General features: G+C 44.9%; 1 protein-coding gene across 3 annotated transcripts in view; it reads left to right on the top strand.

Annotated features, from left to right (window-relative positions):
* Positions 1–17,220, top strand: part of LOC144175162 (uncharacterized) — a 56,187-nt gene extending 38,967 nt beyond the window's left edge. For all 3 annotated transcript variants that reach the window (XM_077704260.1, XM_077704261.1, XM_077704259.1), the window contains exons 5-10: positions 720–922; positions 3,722–3,890; positions 8,489–8,773; positions 10,421–10,565; positions 13,019–13,288; positions 17,080–17,220. In XM_077704260.1, the coding sequence (XP_077560386.1) occupies positions 720–922; positions 3,722–3,890; positions 8,489–8,773; positions 10,421–10,565; positions 13,019–13,288; positions 17,080–17,201 (1,194 nt within the window). In that variant the 3' untranslated portion in view covers positions 17,202–17,220. The remainder of the gene's footprint in view (positions 1–719; positions 923–3,721; positions 3,891–8,488; positions 8,774–10,420; positions 10,566–13,018; positions 13,289–17,079) is intronic.
* The last annotated feature ends 411 nt before the right edge of the window (positions 17,221–17,631 follow it).

Consider the following 17,631-nt stretch of genomic DNA (forward strand, 5'->3'; position numbering starts at 1 on the left):
ACTTGGAGCATCCACTTCAAAAATAAAGTTTGTGTTTGTGTTATACAAAAGCGCCAATGTTTACATCGTTCTTAACCATTCATGTAAGTGATTATTCTGGAGCGGCTAGTTTTTTGTAATTTTGGTAACTAGTAAAAAACAGTAACTGAAACAGATTTGGTCAGCCAAGACACTGTTTCTGTACTGTGTTATGTTTGTTGAAACTGTCACAAGTAGTGCATGATTCGCTACATTTTTGTTTTGGCTATGATGGAGACCCTTTCCGTGAGCTTGTCTGCTGTTCCACAGTCTATCCTGGAATGGGGAGCGGCGTTATCTCGTCCCCTCGCAATTCTTAGCTGGTTTGTTCCAATGCTCAGCGGTTCTACCGAGTACGCTTGAAGCACCTACTGTATTTGTTCACCGTGATGTCGCCTGGCAAACGAAAGACCGTTATTATAATTCATCAGGGGCTGTAGTTTGCTTTAGTTTGTACTGGTATATTATTTCGTTCTTGTTTTCGGCTATAGCTTCAAGGCTTTGGATTAACACCTTACTTACAAGTAGGCATTTTGTTTTTGGGACGGACAAGTTACGCTCTACATTTATATTTTACAGTCTATAGCTTGTTGAATAGCATTGGTAAGCAATGGGCAAAAATATTTAGTGTGTACACTGTCAACCCTTTAAAAGCAAATGCCCGCACCAACCTCGACGCTATCAAAACGTCTATTCTTCAGGGTCTGTTCTCAATGGGGCGAGCGGAAAACTTTGTGTCGGCAACCGACTTCTCGACTCTGGATGAGCGCGAGTTTCGAGAGTGTCCCGTCCTGGACCCGAAGAACGTAGTATTGGGTATCTGCTACACGTCAGGAAGCACGGGCCTGCCGAAAGGAGCGGAGATCACGCACTACAACTTCGTTGGATGCTCCTACACATGCCGGTAAGTTGTTAGGCTAACTAGGGAATGGAAAAACAGTTGCTTAATTCAAAAATGCTTGAGGAACTCAATAAACAATTGCTTATTGTCCCCCTACTTGTTTGAGTAAAACCTCGTGCTCTCACTGCGTACATGCCTCACCCGCTGAAACATGTATATGGCTGAGAATATGGCCCTTTAATTTGGTAGTCGGGTTAGCACTCAAAAAGTTTTTATTTTTGGCGGTATCAGCTATTGTGTTACCTCTGCTCCCAGGCGAGATCGAAACGCGAGCACGACGCCTTTCGGCAGGACGTCAGATTTGAGAAACACAACGCCCCCCTCTGGGCAACCATGAATGTATGGCATGAATCTACGTGTTACGGTCTTAAATGCCCGAACGATGCATACAAGCATACACACACACACACACACACACACACACACACACACACACACACACATATATATATATATATATATATATATATATATATATATATATATATATAGCGAATCTGAATGGGAAATGAGGGGCTCATAGAAACCTCGGAAAGCAAAGGGGAGGATGTGGTAGGTAATTGAAACAGATAATGAATTGGCAAAGAAAGAAAGAAAGCGGAGAAAAAATACCCGCCAGGTGGGATCCGAACCCACGAACTCCAGAATACCGCTCTAATACGATAACCACTACGCTACCGGCGGGGCGATTTCGATATATATTTCTATATATATATATGTATATATATATATATATATATATATAGAGAGAGAGAGAGAGAGAGAGAGAAATATTACTTTGGAGAAGGTAGCGCCCTCACACATCTGCCAACGTTTCGACAAGGACACTTGTCTTTTTCAAGGCCTTGAAAAAGACATGTCTCCTTGTCGAAATGTTGGCAGAGCTCTGAGGCCACTACCTTCACCAAAGTATTATATTAGTTCTATCTGGTGACCATCTTCAAAGCCCTCTCGTTCCCTTTATATATATATATATATATATATATATATATATATATATATATATATTTATACCACACTTCCAGAATTGATTGCGAGGCTTCAAGGTTGACGCGAGCTTTACCATTTTCTGACTCCAATTATATCCAACGCGTGTACTCACACTTCAACTACACCTGTTAACCGTAATAGGAGTGGGAAAAAACAAAAAAATTGTTTTCCATTATTTGGAAGCTAGGTAGTCACACGGTGTCATTTCTAGGTGCAGTGAGGCTTCACTAGTGGCTATCTCATTCAAGAACCCACGGTAGTTTGTGTTTCGGCATGCTCATAACGATAGCTGATTGCCCGAAGCACGCCTAATTTTGAACTGGGACCCAACTACCGTGGCTTTCAATACTCAACTCGTGGGCGGAAAAGCACATGTTACCTCATGCGGGGTTGCAGTAGCACAGTGAATAGTTCCTTTGGAGATCCAGCAGGAATGCACGGTGATTATTCGGTCAACAGCACCCAGCAATAGTAATATTTGAGTGAATATTTAAAATAGGTCACGCAACAAACACCAGAGCTTGCGTATAAAATTTTTCCGAGTGAACAATGCAGGTAGCAAAAGATGTTTACATATTTTTTATCACAGTATTTAGGGATCAATTGCGTGATTCCAAAAATGTATGTCTTGCAACCCTCCAAATCGTCACGATGCCATTTGGCGGGTCGCTAGTATTACTGCAGTTACTTTCAGCAAATCCTATCAGGTTCCCTTCTGTGAGGAACAAAATAACCTGATTCGTTTTGGATAGCTGAAGTGCGGCTTGCGTCGAGCCCCAAAGAAATTTGATTGAGCTTAGGTGTTAGCTTATTTTGAGCTCCGTGGAGCGGGAAGTATTGCTGTTCATGGTTGAACGGTGGGCATGACTATTGTGTAGTGATTGGGTTACCTGCGTTGCTTGTTAAGTAGTTCATCGCCTAAGACACAAGTCTGAATCTGGATTAGTGCTGAAGCACGGAGTTCTCAGTCCGGAAAACTACTCCAGATGAGAAGCACGCGGAAGTACGTAAAGATATCCTAAGGCAGATCTCTAGGTACAGCAACAATGGTTGGCGTGTTGAGGGTCGATGAATGCAGAATGGCGGTAATGTGTGCTCATTTGTACGTGTGGTAAGTACTTGGAACATTTTGGTGCGTCTGTACCTCTCAGTGCTATCTGTTTTCACACACATCAATTAACGACTACCAGAAGGGTCGTCGCGTTGGTCAAACTTAATCCAGTCCGAATGTATGCTATATAGCGAAAGCTCGTCAATTATAATCGCTAGGGGATGCCATCTCATTTCGAATACAATGACAATTCGAACTAAGAAAGTGAAAAATAACTACAGCTCACTGCGATTCATTGCAGTATACTGTACACTTACACTATACATCTACCACTTTTTACAGCAATACGTCCTTGGAGCTTGGCCGGACCTAATTTTACCGTTCGAATGACCCCTCAATTCAAATCAACGAACTGTCAGTCAACGAGCTTTTGTTGTAATATAACCTTCCTTCTTGCACCAAACGCGCTTCCTACATTAGAAACAAATTCTGCTGTCTCGCCATTCTAGTTTCCAATTTCCGCTTGAGCAGTTTATGTGCACTGAAACTCCATAAAAATATAGTAGTAACAGATGACGAAATCCGCGACCAAACCATGAACAAAATATTTTCAGTCCAACGCTTTTTCTTCAGTGGGTTTCTTATTCGAAAAGCGCATATTTGTTTACGTTTTTTGCGTAGGACTGACAGATTGGATTCTTACACCTTAAACATGTGCGCACTTTGTAATAAAAAAATGTGTGCCATGCCTTTCTCCACAGTGAGCACATGGCATGGAGCGAGGAGGACGTTCAGTTATGTACGAACCCCATCACGCACCTGTCCGGCATGCTGTTCTCCATACAGGCAGCGCTTAACGGGGCAGCTTGCGCAATTGTACCATCCACGTTGTCTCCGCTGGAAATCATGGACGCAGTCGACAAATACAAGGTATGGCGCTTCACTACTCGCCGCCTCTAGTCGCCTTTTCCCCATATTTCCGGAAGGGGTGTCATCGAAATACGTCGCAGCAATCGTCAACGGTGACTTCCATCAGAATCGCGGCGGCTCTCAAACATTACGTGTTTCAGGGTGCTTTCGATGGCTACTGTTTGCAAAATGGTTAGCTTTAGCAATTGCGCCGATAAAAGAAGAAATGTATATTTTGCGATAACTCAGTTTGAAGGGGACAGGCACCGAAAAATGTGGACGCCCACACCACTAAAATAAAAGAGGGAATCGGTACATTGGTTAAACTAAGTAAACAACAGCTCGTAAATAACACAGAAGCAGCATGGAAACTTGAAGGGAATCACTGGCAATTTTTCCACGTGTGTGAGACATGAGGTGCGTGTACATGCAAGTAAAAATGTGTATAGTTGCTAAAATGAGCAAGACACAAAAAGAGTAGAATTTATTGCGCGGGCTTTACATTTACTTTATACGAAAATGTGTAGAGGCGGATTTTGAGATTGTGACTGTTCCACAAGTACAATGAGAATACCAGTGCGCTCGAGCTTGGAGATCAGGGCATGTGCACTTAACGGCCTCTCCAGACGACTGGTATGAGTTGCAGCCTTATTCGACATCCCCGGCTTAACCGCTCATTATTTCAGCAATTCAGTTGTCGTGCGGTATTCCTTTATCCCCGGTTTGTCGGAACGCTCGTATTTTTTGTACGCCGGGTTATTTCACCGGTCATTCAATCAAAATCGAAAACAGCTGATGCCCAATAATCGCTCCCATTGTTTAAAGAATTTCATAGATCACTGTAAGCATTATATGGGAACGACAACCTTTTTAATTCTCCTTCATCTTCTCAAGTCGGACTACGTGTGCATTAAAATTCGCCGGGAAACGGCAGAAATTGATTACTCGCACATTGCCCGAACATACACAAACTGCACAATTGACTATGGTACATCAAGATCCCTTCCTTTTGCGGAGCCAATGACTCACTGAGAAGTGCTATGCAGGGGAATTCTGCGAGAATAGTTCTGTGTAGAACAACCGGTTGGCGAGGAAAGCCTTTGACCGCGTGACCAGTTTTCGGATAAGGACAAAATATTTTCTCTTCCAATTAAGCTCGCTAACTCTATCATGGTCTCATCATTTTCCTTTCCTCCTTAATCGATTCACTCTTATCCATAACGATTCATCACCTTTATCATAGGTAGCATTTGGGGTCACCAAATCCGCGTCCTTGACCCGCTGCTCTTAAAGGCCAGCTGCACTTAAAATTTCAACCTTTTCAAAACGTTATGTTCGTATACCTGCCTAAAAATACAGGAAGATACACAGTGTGAAAGCTGAAATAGGCGTATCCGCGGCGCAAACAACCACTAAAATAGGAGATTTTGAAACCGAAAGTCAGCAGAGCGTGGCCATAACGGCCAGGTTGAAGTGACGCTCCATTCGGCCCAGCCGGCGAGCAAGCGGCCGTAAGCGACCGGCCGGCCGGCCGGAGCGAACCTGCACCGAACGCTCCCCCGTCTTCGCAGCCGTAGGAGAAGCACGCCCAGCGGGGCTCGACCGGTTCTCCTGGCTGGCCGCAGGAAAAAGAGCAGGACCGGCTTCAGTGTCCCTTCCGCTTCATGGCTGTACGTCTGCGCGATCCCCCGTCAGGTGCAGCGTCTCCTGCGATTTAGCTATTTTAAACACTTATAACTAATTAGCAGCGCATTTCGCGGGGCTACCAGTCATGTCCCAGTTGGTTTAGTGGTACGTGCTGCACGTTCAAAGTAAATTCGGACGAGGTGGAATTTGAATGCAGTGGGCGTTTAATGTACTTGTATTGGGAAAGCGTTAGTATATTTAGTCGGCCAAAAATATCGTACCTCTCGCACACAGACAGCGCCCAAAATGACCCACGGTTCGCAGATTCAATGGCAGATGTGACCAAAGGAATGAAAAAGGGGGGTAATAGAGTGAAAAACAAAGTTGAGTGATTTCGGCTTCTGGGGGATTTGGAAAAATAACCTTCGCAATGCGAGAGTGCGTCGCACCCGCAATACGAATCACGTTTATTAAAGGGGGAGTTAGAGAATGCGGGCTGCGCATTGAGACTTAGGAGCCTGCGTCGGGGACATGTACAAGGCCTCACTGAGCAATTTAGGCACGCTAATCACAGAAGTGTTATTGCGGCGACTACCAAAGTATGTTAGCGCTAAATGCTCTTGTTGTTAAACGACGCCTACGGGGGTATGTGCGACTTCATAACGACCGAAAGAAGATAAAATAAACCCAAATTGGAAAGATTATGATCGTGACAAGGAATGCTTGGAAACATAAAACCTGCCTTCGCTAACATTACAATGTAATGAGTGATTTATTGTCCTCATAATTTTACTATCCAATTTCGCTCTCCGAAGGCCTATGATTAGGACTGCATGCGAATATTCACCGACGGCTGCGCACTCTACCATAATGTGAAAAATGGTTGATAGTTCCATGACCCGCTGCGGTGTCCCAGCAGCTAACGCGTTGTGCTGCCGAACCCAAGGACGCTGGTGCGATCTCAGCCGGGCGGCCGCGAGGAGAAAAGCGAAAACGCCCGTTTATAGAGATTTAGGCCCACGTTCAAGGTACCCACAAGGTGGAAGTCATTCCGGAGCCCTGCACTACGGCGCGCCGTATAGCCCACGTATCGGTTCGGTGCGTCAAACGCAACAATTATTCATGCTCTATTATCAGATTGTGCAACAGATGATTTATAAACTGCTGTGTGCTGTTGTTTTTTTTCATTCAAAGGTGGGAGATGAGTATTTAAACTGTTTCGCTCCTGACGTATATGCTTGCGGAATATTTTGCGCACGAATCATATGTTACGTACTGAACACCTGAACACGTTACGTCCTTGCTGACCCTTCTTACTCTACGCCCTACCGTGGGGCCTGGAAGTTAATAAAAAAATATCCCGCGACATCTCCACTAACATGAAACCAAGGGAGGGACGAAGCATGTAGTGTATAAGTGTATTCAAAGATTGTAAGTCTCCCCTCTTGCCACCCGGAGTGTGCTGATTCGGCACAGGTGAAGCGCCGGCGGGAGGAGCAATCGCGCACTTGCTGAGGCGGTGGCGCCCTCTCTTGCGTTAAACCGCCGCAATTTGCATGCCCCATCTGCCCCACTTTGGGGTAGTGGTAGGGGTCAACGCGAGCGCAGTGCAATGCCTGCGCCTCGCTCTGGGAGCTCGTCCTAGGTGATTAGCAAGGCCCTGGCACTAGTTAAGTACGCCTTTTCTTGCTGCGACCTACCACCCGACTCAGTCAGGCCTAGCGTTGAGAGCTGGTGGGTACAATAGTGTAAAGCAAATTATAACCCGTTAGAAAAAAGCTTCTGATTGTGGTTGACGATTTCTGAAGCGGGCAGGGAGCGTTATACCGTGCTCCTAAGGGGCCTCGCCCGTAAAAGAAAATAAAATGAATAATGTAAATGTCCCCATTCAAAGACGGCTTTTATACCGCTTAGAGACATGGATGGGGTCTTATGAGGGTATTTATTCAAGGGGCCCTGCAACACTTTCTTCAACTTTGTTTGAAATCATAAATGCTTGCAGAACGTAGTCACCCAACTCACTTAGTACTTAGATTAGTGGGTCACAAAGTACCTCAGCCAAAAATTACTACTCTATGCCCATCAGATAACTTGTAAACTCGCGCAAAATAATTTTTTTCTTTCCAGGTCTCGACGTTCTCCGACGGCTCGAATTATTTCGCTAAGGCCATTTAGCCGCTGTTGGCCGGTTTTCCTTTAGTTGCAGCAATGAACGCTTTTTGATAGCTACTTCTTTTAAAAAGCCACAAAAACAAAGCAGAAATAGAACGCGCATCTGGTGCGATGAGCAAATCATGGAGTGCTGCTCCCTGCTGGCGATGACTATAGCTTTTGCAGTGGTTCCAGAGGCGCAGGAAAGAGTGAAAGCGCTTATCGAAACCGTTGCAGGGTCCCTTCAAATGGCATAGAGCCTTCATAATTCACATCCCGTGGATTATACATCGCTTCTAGAATGCCTGTAGAGCAAGGCATGGGGGTGTAGCACTGAAGCCGAGTTAAAAATGGTGTATATCGCTTCTAAAGGCGGCGTCGGGTCTTATTGACGCAATGAACAAAGAATCGCACCACTTTCATATTTTCATCCAACACCACTTCTACTTCCACCAGAAAAACTGCATCAGCCGATTTGCTGAAAGTATCCCAATTTAAAGGGCATCGGTGTATACCGCGTGAATACTGGTCGATGAGGTCTCATTAAAATGCAACTTAAGCCGACATTCATGTTTATCAGGCTGATGATCCTTTCCCTTAACAGATGCATACCGCAAGGCACGTGTGAACACTTAGGAAGCTAACAATTCGGTGGCTTTTGTACAAGAGAGCGGCTGGACGCAGTATTTACGCCTTATATGACCATCTTCTTTTCAAATTTCAAAATACTTGTAACATCTTACATTTTATTCGTTAACCACAGGTCTTAATTCTATTTTGCGAGCAGACTAATAAATATGTGATTTACCCTTATCTTGTGCCCTTCTTTTTCACCTTGACAGGCCACGGCAATGATGACGTTTCCAACCTACCTGCACAACCTGGTGCGAGAGATGCGCCGAACGGGCCGGCGCCTGCCTACGATGCGGCATATTGCGGTTGGCGGTACTGTGTTAACGGAGTGGCTGTCGGACACCACCCGCTCCAGCTTCGAAAATCTTCGGACGCTGCAGAACCTTTACGGAATGACAGAATCGTGCGTTCTTGTTACCAGCCAGCCTAAAGATGATGACATCACGAAACGTGGAAACGATATTGGTCTGCCCTCAGTAACCGCCGCCTACAAGGTAACACTCACTCTCTTAGCGTAACAAACGGCTCGTAGTTTTTAGTTTTGAGTCAAACCGCCTGTATGTTACCACTAGTTGATTTATGCACTTCTATCATTTTTCACCACGTGACAGAGATTGCAAACTGGCCCCGTGTGGGCTGTAGATCCTTTCTTGCGTTCTTGCAGTTACGTTTTCGCGATTCACACTTGCAATGTTGTTTTAACATTTCAAAGATTAGCTACTATATGCTTCAAAGACTTGCTTATACACGGGTGCTCGAATAAGGAAGAAATTACGCGGAATGAAGATTTTACGGCGTACAAATTCTACGGCGTGGAGCTTCAGGTGTGTTTGTCTGCTTCGTGAATTGAGCCTGCTTTGCCGTGCGTTGGTTCTTTAGTGGGCCACTAGGTGCACTGGTACGTACGTCTGGAATAAAAGAAAGCGTGGAATTTAAAACAACAGCCGTTTCTAACCAAGGAGAGCAGGTTATGAGCGTACCACGCTTGAGGTTGCGACAATAAAATGCCTATAATATCTTCCTGGGGCGAGCAAGGTCGCATTTGCGAGTTAAAGTGGTAGAAACGCCTGCCAGGGAAGAAGCAGCCAAGATGATCCCGCACGACTTACCTTTTGTCGCAACAAGCATTGCGAGAGCATTATCCTGCACACGATAACTACCGCATTGTGACGCTGCGGCCGTCTAGGTGAGGCGTTCCATCATTCGTGTTAAACCTCTGTAACACGGACACTGTCAATCGCCATTCAGTCCATCCGCATCGAGCAAAATCCGGATCTGGCGCTGCTCCTCGGCACTTTCAATCGCGATCGATCCCGATTGCGCTCGAACTGAATCCTGGTTTCTCAAGCGCGATTTAGGCTTCCAAGCGCTACTAGACGAAAGCAGTGATATATCGTTCCCGCTGACTAATGGCACAGTTGTTGACAATTTCAACTAACTCCCTGAATTCTGTCAAATAACTTGCCCCAAATAAGCGTGCGGTAACATTTATATATTAACGTATGCCTTCGACCGCGCAAAGTTACCAGACGCCGACCGCAAAAAACATTTTTGGCGCTACCTGGCGTACGTGACTGCAACCGCGGCCGCTTCTCAATCGGGATTGAAAAGTGCCGTGTAGCAGCGGCGGTGCATTGAGCGCGCTCGAAAAGTCAATCGCTCTTTACTTAAATCCGCATTGAAAGTGCCCGGGTGAAAGCGGTATTTAGTTTGTTGCCGTTGTACATTGATAAGCAGATTATGATGTTTTGGTATTTTATTGCGTGATTATGCCCATGGCACACTTCATACTTCCAGCTCATTCGTGACGTATTTCTTAGAGAAATACACGTTAACATCCCTACACACGTCTTTGTAATATCTGCGTCACTATATTTTCCGCGACGCTCCACTATGGCGTAACAATGGCATTGCGCTGCAGCCCGAAACGCCAAAGTAACTGGGAGTATACTGCTCAAGTATAAGAAGGAAACTGATCAATACAGAGAAAAACATTTGTATTTCAAAAACCCTATCTGAAGACCATGCAGTGGAATTGAAGCGGGCCGAAAACACAACTAATGAGCTGTTTCTCAGTGGGAGCTGAACTCAAGTGTGCGAACTAAACAAAAGACGATGTTGCTTTGTTGTACCCTTTGTAGGTGGTAGATGTTGTGACCCGAGAAAAGCTTGGTCCTAATCAAATGGGCGAGATATGCTTCCGGAATGCTTCCATGATACGAGGGTACTACAAGAGGCCCAAAGAATCGGCAGATCTCTTCGACAAAGACGGATGGATGAAGTCAGGTACGTAGACAGCGGAATATAACACTGACGGCAGACGGCAATACGTTTAACAGTAAATATTACACGTTTGGACAGTTTTAAAACGAAACCTCTTATTGCAGCAAATAAATGCGAAATAATCCGAATAAGTGATTGTCACTAGAAATATCCTGAATTGATACCGGTAAGCCTGCTCAGTTGTGATTTACTGACCACTGAAACTTTGTAAGTAATTGTTTGCTGGAGCACAAGAGCGGTGTATACAGGAAATAATAGCAGAGAAAGTGGATATGACGGGGGAGAAATAGTGGTGGGAGAGACAGCCTAGAAAAGGAATATGGAAGTGAAGGAGAATGTGCAATTAAGGTGAGGGCAATATATGGGAGGAGAGGAGTATGCAAAAGAGATATCGCGATAGTGACCTAAATCAATGAATATGGTGAGGGGGGGAACGCAGAGGGAAACTAGGGTGGAGAGAAGGAAAAGACGAGAGAGGGAAATGAGGAGTAAAGGTAGCCCAGCTTTAGAGCAGGTGATGTGGGAAAGAGTACATGGCAGGTTGATGGGAATAAGTGTATCGAAAAGTGCGGGAAGGAATATTGATGATTGATTGTAGGGTTTAACGCGCCGACGCAACGCAGGCGATGAGGCGCGCCGTAGTGGAGGGCTCCGGATTAATTTTGACCACCTGGGGATCTTTAACGTGTGCCGAAATCTCGCACACACGAGCGTTTTTGCTTTTCGCCTCCATCGGAAAAGCGGCCGCCGCAGCCGGGAATCGAACCCGCGAAGGAATAAAAGGAAATCGAAGAGACTTGCGATTAGTCTGAGGGCAAATTTAGGGGAGAAGAAAAGAAAAGGAGAGAAATGATTGATTATGGTTGTGACATTAAAGGGCAGGCAGCGGGAGGTTAGCACGCGTGTAGAAAATAAGGTGAAAGATTGGAAAGGGGATACCATTTCTATCGCCCTTGATACAAATTTGTCCTAGCCATTTCCACTCCCGCCCTCTTTCCTCCCTGCGCTTTTCCACCTTCTTACATTCGCGATCCTCCATCATTCTTCAACCACTCACCTTAGATTCCCGTCACATCATTGTATTCTCTTCGCGTTTCCCTCGCCAACCTTCACTAACATCGTCGCAAAACTTTTCCTGATATCTTAGCCAATGTTCGCGTACGTTATGTTTGTGTACATCTTTTTTGAGTACTAAAAAATTCAATTGATATCCAGGGATAGTCGCATGCCTTATTTTCTTTGTCGTCCCATCTCTACTGCACTGTTTTAACATGCTTCACAGTTCACTTACGCCCCTCGCCACGCTCTCTCACCCCTCCCATCTCTACAGTCTCTCTATATCCTCCCCCTCTGCGTCAAATTTTTGTCGTACCCATTCCCATCCGTCTACGCCCCATTCAACGTAGTCTCTTCTCGTTTCTCTGATCTCAACTCATCAGGTGTAATTTTAAAACAGCACTCCCTCCAATTTCTCCTGCTTAATCTGCTTCCTCCTGCTTCAATTCCTGTGTCCGCTACACTCCGATTCATGTTCTCCTGCTCGCTCATCAAATCTCGTTACAATGACTAGGTAACCTCCCCAACACTACTGCACAAATTGCATTCCTTGCATTTATCCCTTCCGAATCTATTCCCCTTCCTATTACACTTCTTTTCCCACCAACGAACGTTCGTCCCTCTTCATTGACCCTAGTCGTTTTGTTACATATTCCTCTATTTTTTCGCTCTTTATCTTGCCATTATCTCCAACCCACCTTCCCTTCTTTTCGCCCAGTCTGCACGCTCTCCTCCGAATCTACCCCCCCCCCCCCCCCTAGCGACCACCTGCGGCACTTCACCTTCCGCTCCCTGTTCCCCGCCATTGTTTGCGATGTTATGGCACTAATCTCCTCTACTTTAATATACCAGTTCCACTGCTCTCTTATCCGTTCATTCCGGCTACACTTTTTAATCCTTTCTCATTTTCCTTCCTGTATTCACATGGCTTTCTCTACACTACATCCTCTCCCCCATTGCGCCTCTCGACTGATTCCCTGCCCTCATCAAGCACTAATAAACTTGCCGAGGGATTACTGCGCCCGTTGTCAGAAAGTTAACCAGTAACATTTCAGTGTGAATCCAGCGCCGTATCGACAGAGGGACCAACATTTCCCTCTTGGCCCCCGTAAATCTTCTGGAATGTGATGTAGCCAGGGGAATTGCTTTAATATAACGCCGTCCGTTCTGATGAAAGCACAATCACTGTTAGCAGTCAATAATTAGTGAACTGCCAAAGGCAACGGGTGTAGCTACGGTTGTCTGAAAGCTTTAAGACTACGCACCGTTGCGGATAATTTGGTTCCGCAATAATCTGCAGCGACTGATACAACAGTTAAACTAAGCAACTATTGCATATTCCACGCAAGTAAGATTGAAAGATTCGTTATAATATATCACTGTACGCACAATCTTCGCAGGCGACGCAGGCTACTACGACGAAGACGGCCGGCTGTACTTTGCTGAGCGGCTGAAACAGATGATCAAGTGCATGGGCAACCAGGTGGTGCCAGCTGAGTTGGAGGAACTGCTGCTGCGGAAACACGCAGAGGAGATCGCCCAAGTGTCGGTCGTTGGCTTGCCCCATGCAGAGTACGGCGAGGCGCCCGCAGCAGCTGTCGTCCTCACGGAGAAGGGGAGGCAGCTGGAGCTATCATACCTCGCTGAGAGGATTAAAGCCACTGTCGCAGGTAAACAAATGCACCACTCTATATTGTGGCTGGAGTTTCCAGTTGGTCACTTTCACACATAATATTAAAACAGATTGTAAATAATACGAGCAGTATCTGTCTAATCCCTGGTTCAAAGCTGTCTTCCAGATTTGTTAGTAAAACAGTTTAAAACTTGCGGTTGAAACCAACCTTTTCAATAAACACAAACTACCAAATTAAAAACAACCAATTCATTCTCCACTGAGAAGACCAACTGTGCAGGAGACTTTATAATTTCAGTGTTAAATGTAAATTTTTTTCGCAAGAATTATGTTTGGCTAGAACGTAAACGTGACCATAATAGCGGGACCGGGACCTAGCATTTTTTTTTCAACTGCTTTGATTATTTCATAACAATAAGGTAAATAACCAGACACGTCTCAACCCAGAGAAAATGTGTGGATAAAATGATTAAAAAAAAGTAAGGTTGCCAATTTGGCATTAAAAAAAAGAATGCTTGATAAAGACCTCCGGTGTGTTAATGCCCAACGCTTATATTTTAGCTTGTGGGATTGACACTGAAGTGCAAATTCGATTGGCCGGATCATGCGCTAAAGGTGAGGAAGGGGCTGCTGGTGTATTTTCTAAAATGAAATTGTAGTGTTACACGCACAAGACGCAAACTGGCTATGATGGCCGTCGAGATTGAACCAGGCATTTCGAGCTCAGAGGCTCAACGCCTTAGCTCTCCAAATCTGTAGGTAATGCGGAAATATTTTGTCGTCATTGAATTTAATAAATTAAACAGTTACGTGGAGACCACCCGGTATTACATTACTCAGTTCTGGCTTTTGCCACTTTTAGTACGAAAACAGTGTTTAATCGGTAGGAGAGAAATTTTGGGATGCTTGCCTTCACGCGCAAGGCTTGAATGACGAAGCTGTTGTAGGTCAGCATTGCCGGACACATAGTTAAGTTCTAGTATCATTGTTTATTTCCATAGCTTCGGTGCTACTAACTGGCGTCATATGCATTGAAGAGATCGCCCTCTTCTTCGCGACGAGTGGTGGATGCAAAGTCATCCTAAGTATTGCACACTACCAGCAGCTCAACTGGAGAAGCTTGCACTAAGTCCCGCAAGGCTTGAACCATAGCGGAGCTGTACGATTTTTTTAAAAGTGACCTGTGAAGGACACGTCACCACGTATTTGTAAAAGTTTGAAATTGTTTATTTACATGATCCGTCGTTGCTTTTTAGTGTGCTAGTAGTAGTCATCGTCATATTCATCGAATCGTCGCGTTCCTTCTGACAAGAATTACATGTGTGGTAGAGCTTGACGACAACGCTGGAGTGTTTTTTGTTTGCTAAAGCTACTGCGTGAGTCGGGGACACGACGGTCGCAGTGAGGCACGCGCTCACGAGCACATGGCTATTTCTTCGTATTTTTTCCTGCACCACCGAACTTACGGATTGTACAACAGCTACGATTTTAAACTTCGCGTCTCTGGCTCGCAAATGGCCGCTAAAATTGGGGATTTCTGGCACACAGAAGCGCTCACGGGTCTTAAAAATAAACAAAAAAGGTTAAATACAGCTTGAGCAAAGAGTATATTTCCCAAAGGATACACCAAATTACAAACAATGCTGGCTTCGTTTACGCATGCCAACATTTGTGGGTGCAGTGCCAAAAGTTTTCCGGCATATTTCGAGGGAAAAACTTGTGCATACCTATTTAGACAAACTTCATTTCTGTTAAGAACACGTTGGCTGTTTTTACTATGGCGAGTGAAAAAAACAAATATTCAAAAATGGTTACAACAGAGGCAACATATAAGCAAACAAAAAACATGTCCGCTCGGGCTGCTCCACGCTTCGCAAAAACACAGACAAAAGTAACGACGCGCGCTGTCGGACCAGATGACCCGCACTTAGTGCGAATTCGGGAAAGATTAACGCAGCTAATCAACGTGATTGCAAGAAGTGAGAAAAGTGAGTGTAGGATAAGTGAGTGCATAAATGCGGCGGGCAAAACGGCAAAATGATGGTGAAAGACAGTGGGAGATTGTTCGGAAATCGCAAAAAGTGTTCACGTGACCTTGTAGATTTTAGACCGAATGTTTGTATGGCTAGGGTGAAGAGAATCCGGAAGTCTTGTGTACGCACAAAATTACTCCGGCGCAACCCCGTGCGAATTCGAAAAAAAACCGCCTCGAGTGAGGTGAAATATATTAGCTGGGTTTATAGATGGCGTAGCTACACTCTCCATTCTACAGACACTGGTAAGAGGAAAGGGCACATCGTAGGCAGCGACACAGGCGGGCAAACAGTGGGGCAACGGTACAGCTTCGCCAGATAACTTGTCTGTACGGAGTGCATAGATGTATTGTTTGTTTGTATTCGCCTGATTTTCGATAATGGGACAGCTCACAATTTTTTTTCCATTGCGGGAATGACGCGGCTTATAACATTGCTCAAGACCACCCTGAAACTCAATACCTCATTATTATGATGATGATGACAAAGCATGTCTGTGTAACTGTAAATCCACTAGTTTTACTGAAATGTGAGCATTCTGGCACAGTACCTATAAATCATGCACCCCTCCGCTCAACGGCGGCGATGGTTGAGCGCGAAGCTTTGTCGTGATGGATCGTCGTCGTCCATACACGATGAGGTGGAGGATTTTTCTGTCTAATTTTGCACGCCCATGCCCCCTTCTCCAAATCCAAACCGCTTATACTGTGTCAAAATAGAGCAATCGAATAGACGTCGGCTTCACAACGCGATGGACCGAGGTTCGATTCCCACCGCGGGAAGTGTTTGTTTCTTTCACTCCACCCGTTTAGTGTTACAGACGTCATCAGTTAGAACACTAAAGCTTCGCTTTAAATTATGACCGTTTAAGAATGGGATAATACTGCACTGACATGGAATAAGTTCTGTCTCGTCGACTAATGGTACATTAGCTTATATGCTTGGGACCTCTTCCGAGTGCTCGTAAAGGTAGTGCAGAGCTGTATATGTACATATATGAGCAAATATGCATTGGAACAGGTCCCGCACTTGGAGGTAGGTTTCTCAGTAACCGAGGGTTCAAAGTCCCTGGGCAGAGCAGGAGGGCAGAGCACCGTTTGCGTATATCTTTCCCAAGGCACACCTGGAAATTGTCTCAGTAGTGGCCTTCATTAAACGGCGCCAGATTTTTGCGTTTTGATATTTGTTGCCATGTAGACTTTGTTTTTTAAATTTCGGGTGCCACAAGATTTACATGCCAAAAACCGAACCCAGCTGGAAAAATTTACGTAATTGGTCGCACCTTAGTCTGTATCTTCTGTTGTTCAACTATATCGTTAGCGTAGCCACGTGTTTCTGTTAACTTTTACTTTAGAGCCCCAGAGATGAACCTCTCATCACATCTGTCCGTACTGCGATGAAAAATGTGTTGTGTGGTTTGTGTTATTTTCCATTCAGAAAGATGAAGATTGGTGTAATGAAAAAGGCAGATTCAGCACTGAGCATCGCCCAGAAAAGCTTCACTGTCCACTGCAATTCGGTACCGACACGCGTGGGTAGTAATGCACGGCGTGCAGCGTGGGAATATCCTACGATGGTCGAACAATGAATACCGAGCCTCACTCAAATATGAGCGCACGTGTGTAAACCCGGCCACATTTGGCAGTGACGACACGTTTTCCCGGATAGTGTTATCACATAAATTCTGGATAAAACACCCTGCGCGATAGGTGCCAGTACTGTCTAGGCGTTTCTGTTCGTCGCAAAGAAGAAAGATCTTCCCTGATGTTATTGTTGCCACTTTTTTTTTTTTTAGGCAACCTGGCCGTGCACAAGCATCTCTATGGAGGTGTGTTCTTCGTGGAGTCCTTTCCCACAACTGAAACTTCAAAGGTCAACCGACCAGCGTTGGCTCGGAAACTAGTAAAGGCCCAATAAAAATACAACAAAATAAACTAATTTTTCAATATTTTTAACATGCTACTTCAAAGTGCAACGAAACATCATTGCCGGCGCAGATAATGCGCACCACATTCGATAAGACGATACGAAGAAGAAGAAGAAGAAGAAGAAGAAATTTATTTGCCGTAAACATATTTACATAACAAAATATACAGAAGGAGGTCCCAGAGCACGAGGCTGGAGGGGGACCTCCTATTACAGATAGAAAATAAAAACTTCAATTCTGTAGCAACGTCAGCAGTGAAAAGAAGATATAATGCGTAAGTGCGAAATACAACTCAAAGAGCTTTTTATGGATGTTAAATGTGCACTGTGCGAAATTTAACAAAGATCGTTGAAAACAATGTCGCAAAAATAGTAAAGTAATAAACAGGTCAGGAGTGCAATGAAAATATAGCTAAAAACA

Source organism: Haemaphysalis longicornis, unplaced genomic scaffold (assembly GCF_048455015.1).
Source record: "Haemaphysalis longicornis isolate Haplotype H1 unplaced genomic scaffold, Haemaphysalis longicornis Haplotype H1 scaffold_3, whole genome shotgun sequence".
NCBI lineage: Eukaryota > Metazoa > Arthropoda > Arachnida > Ixodida > Ixodidae > Haemaphysalis > Haemaphysalis longicornis.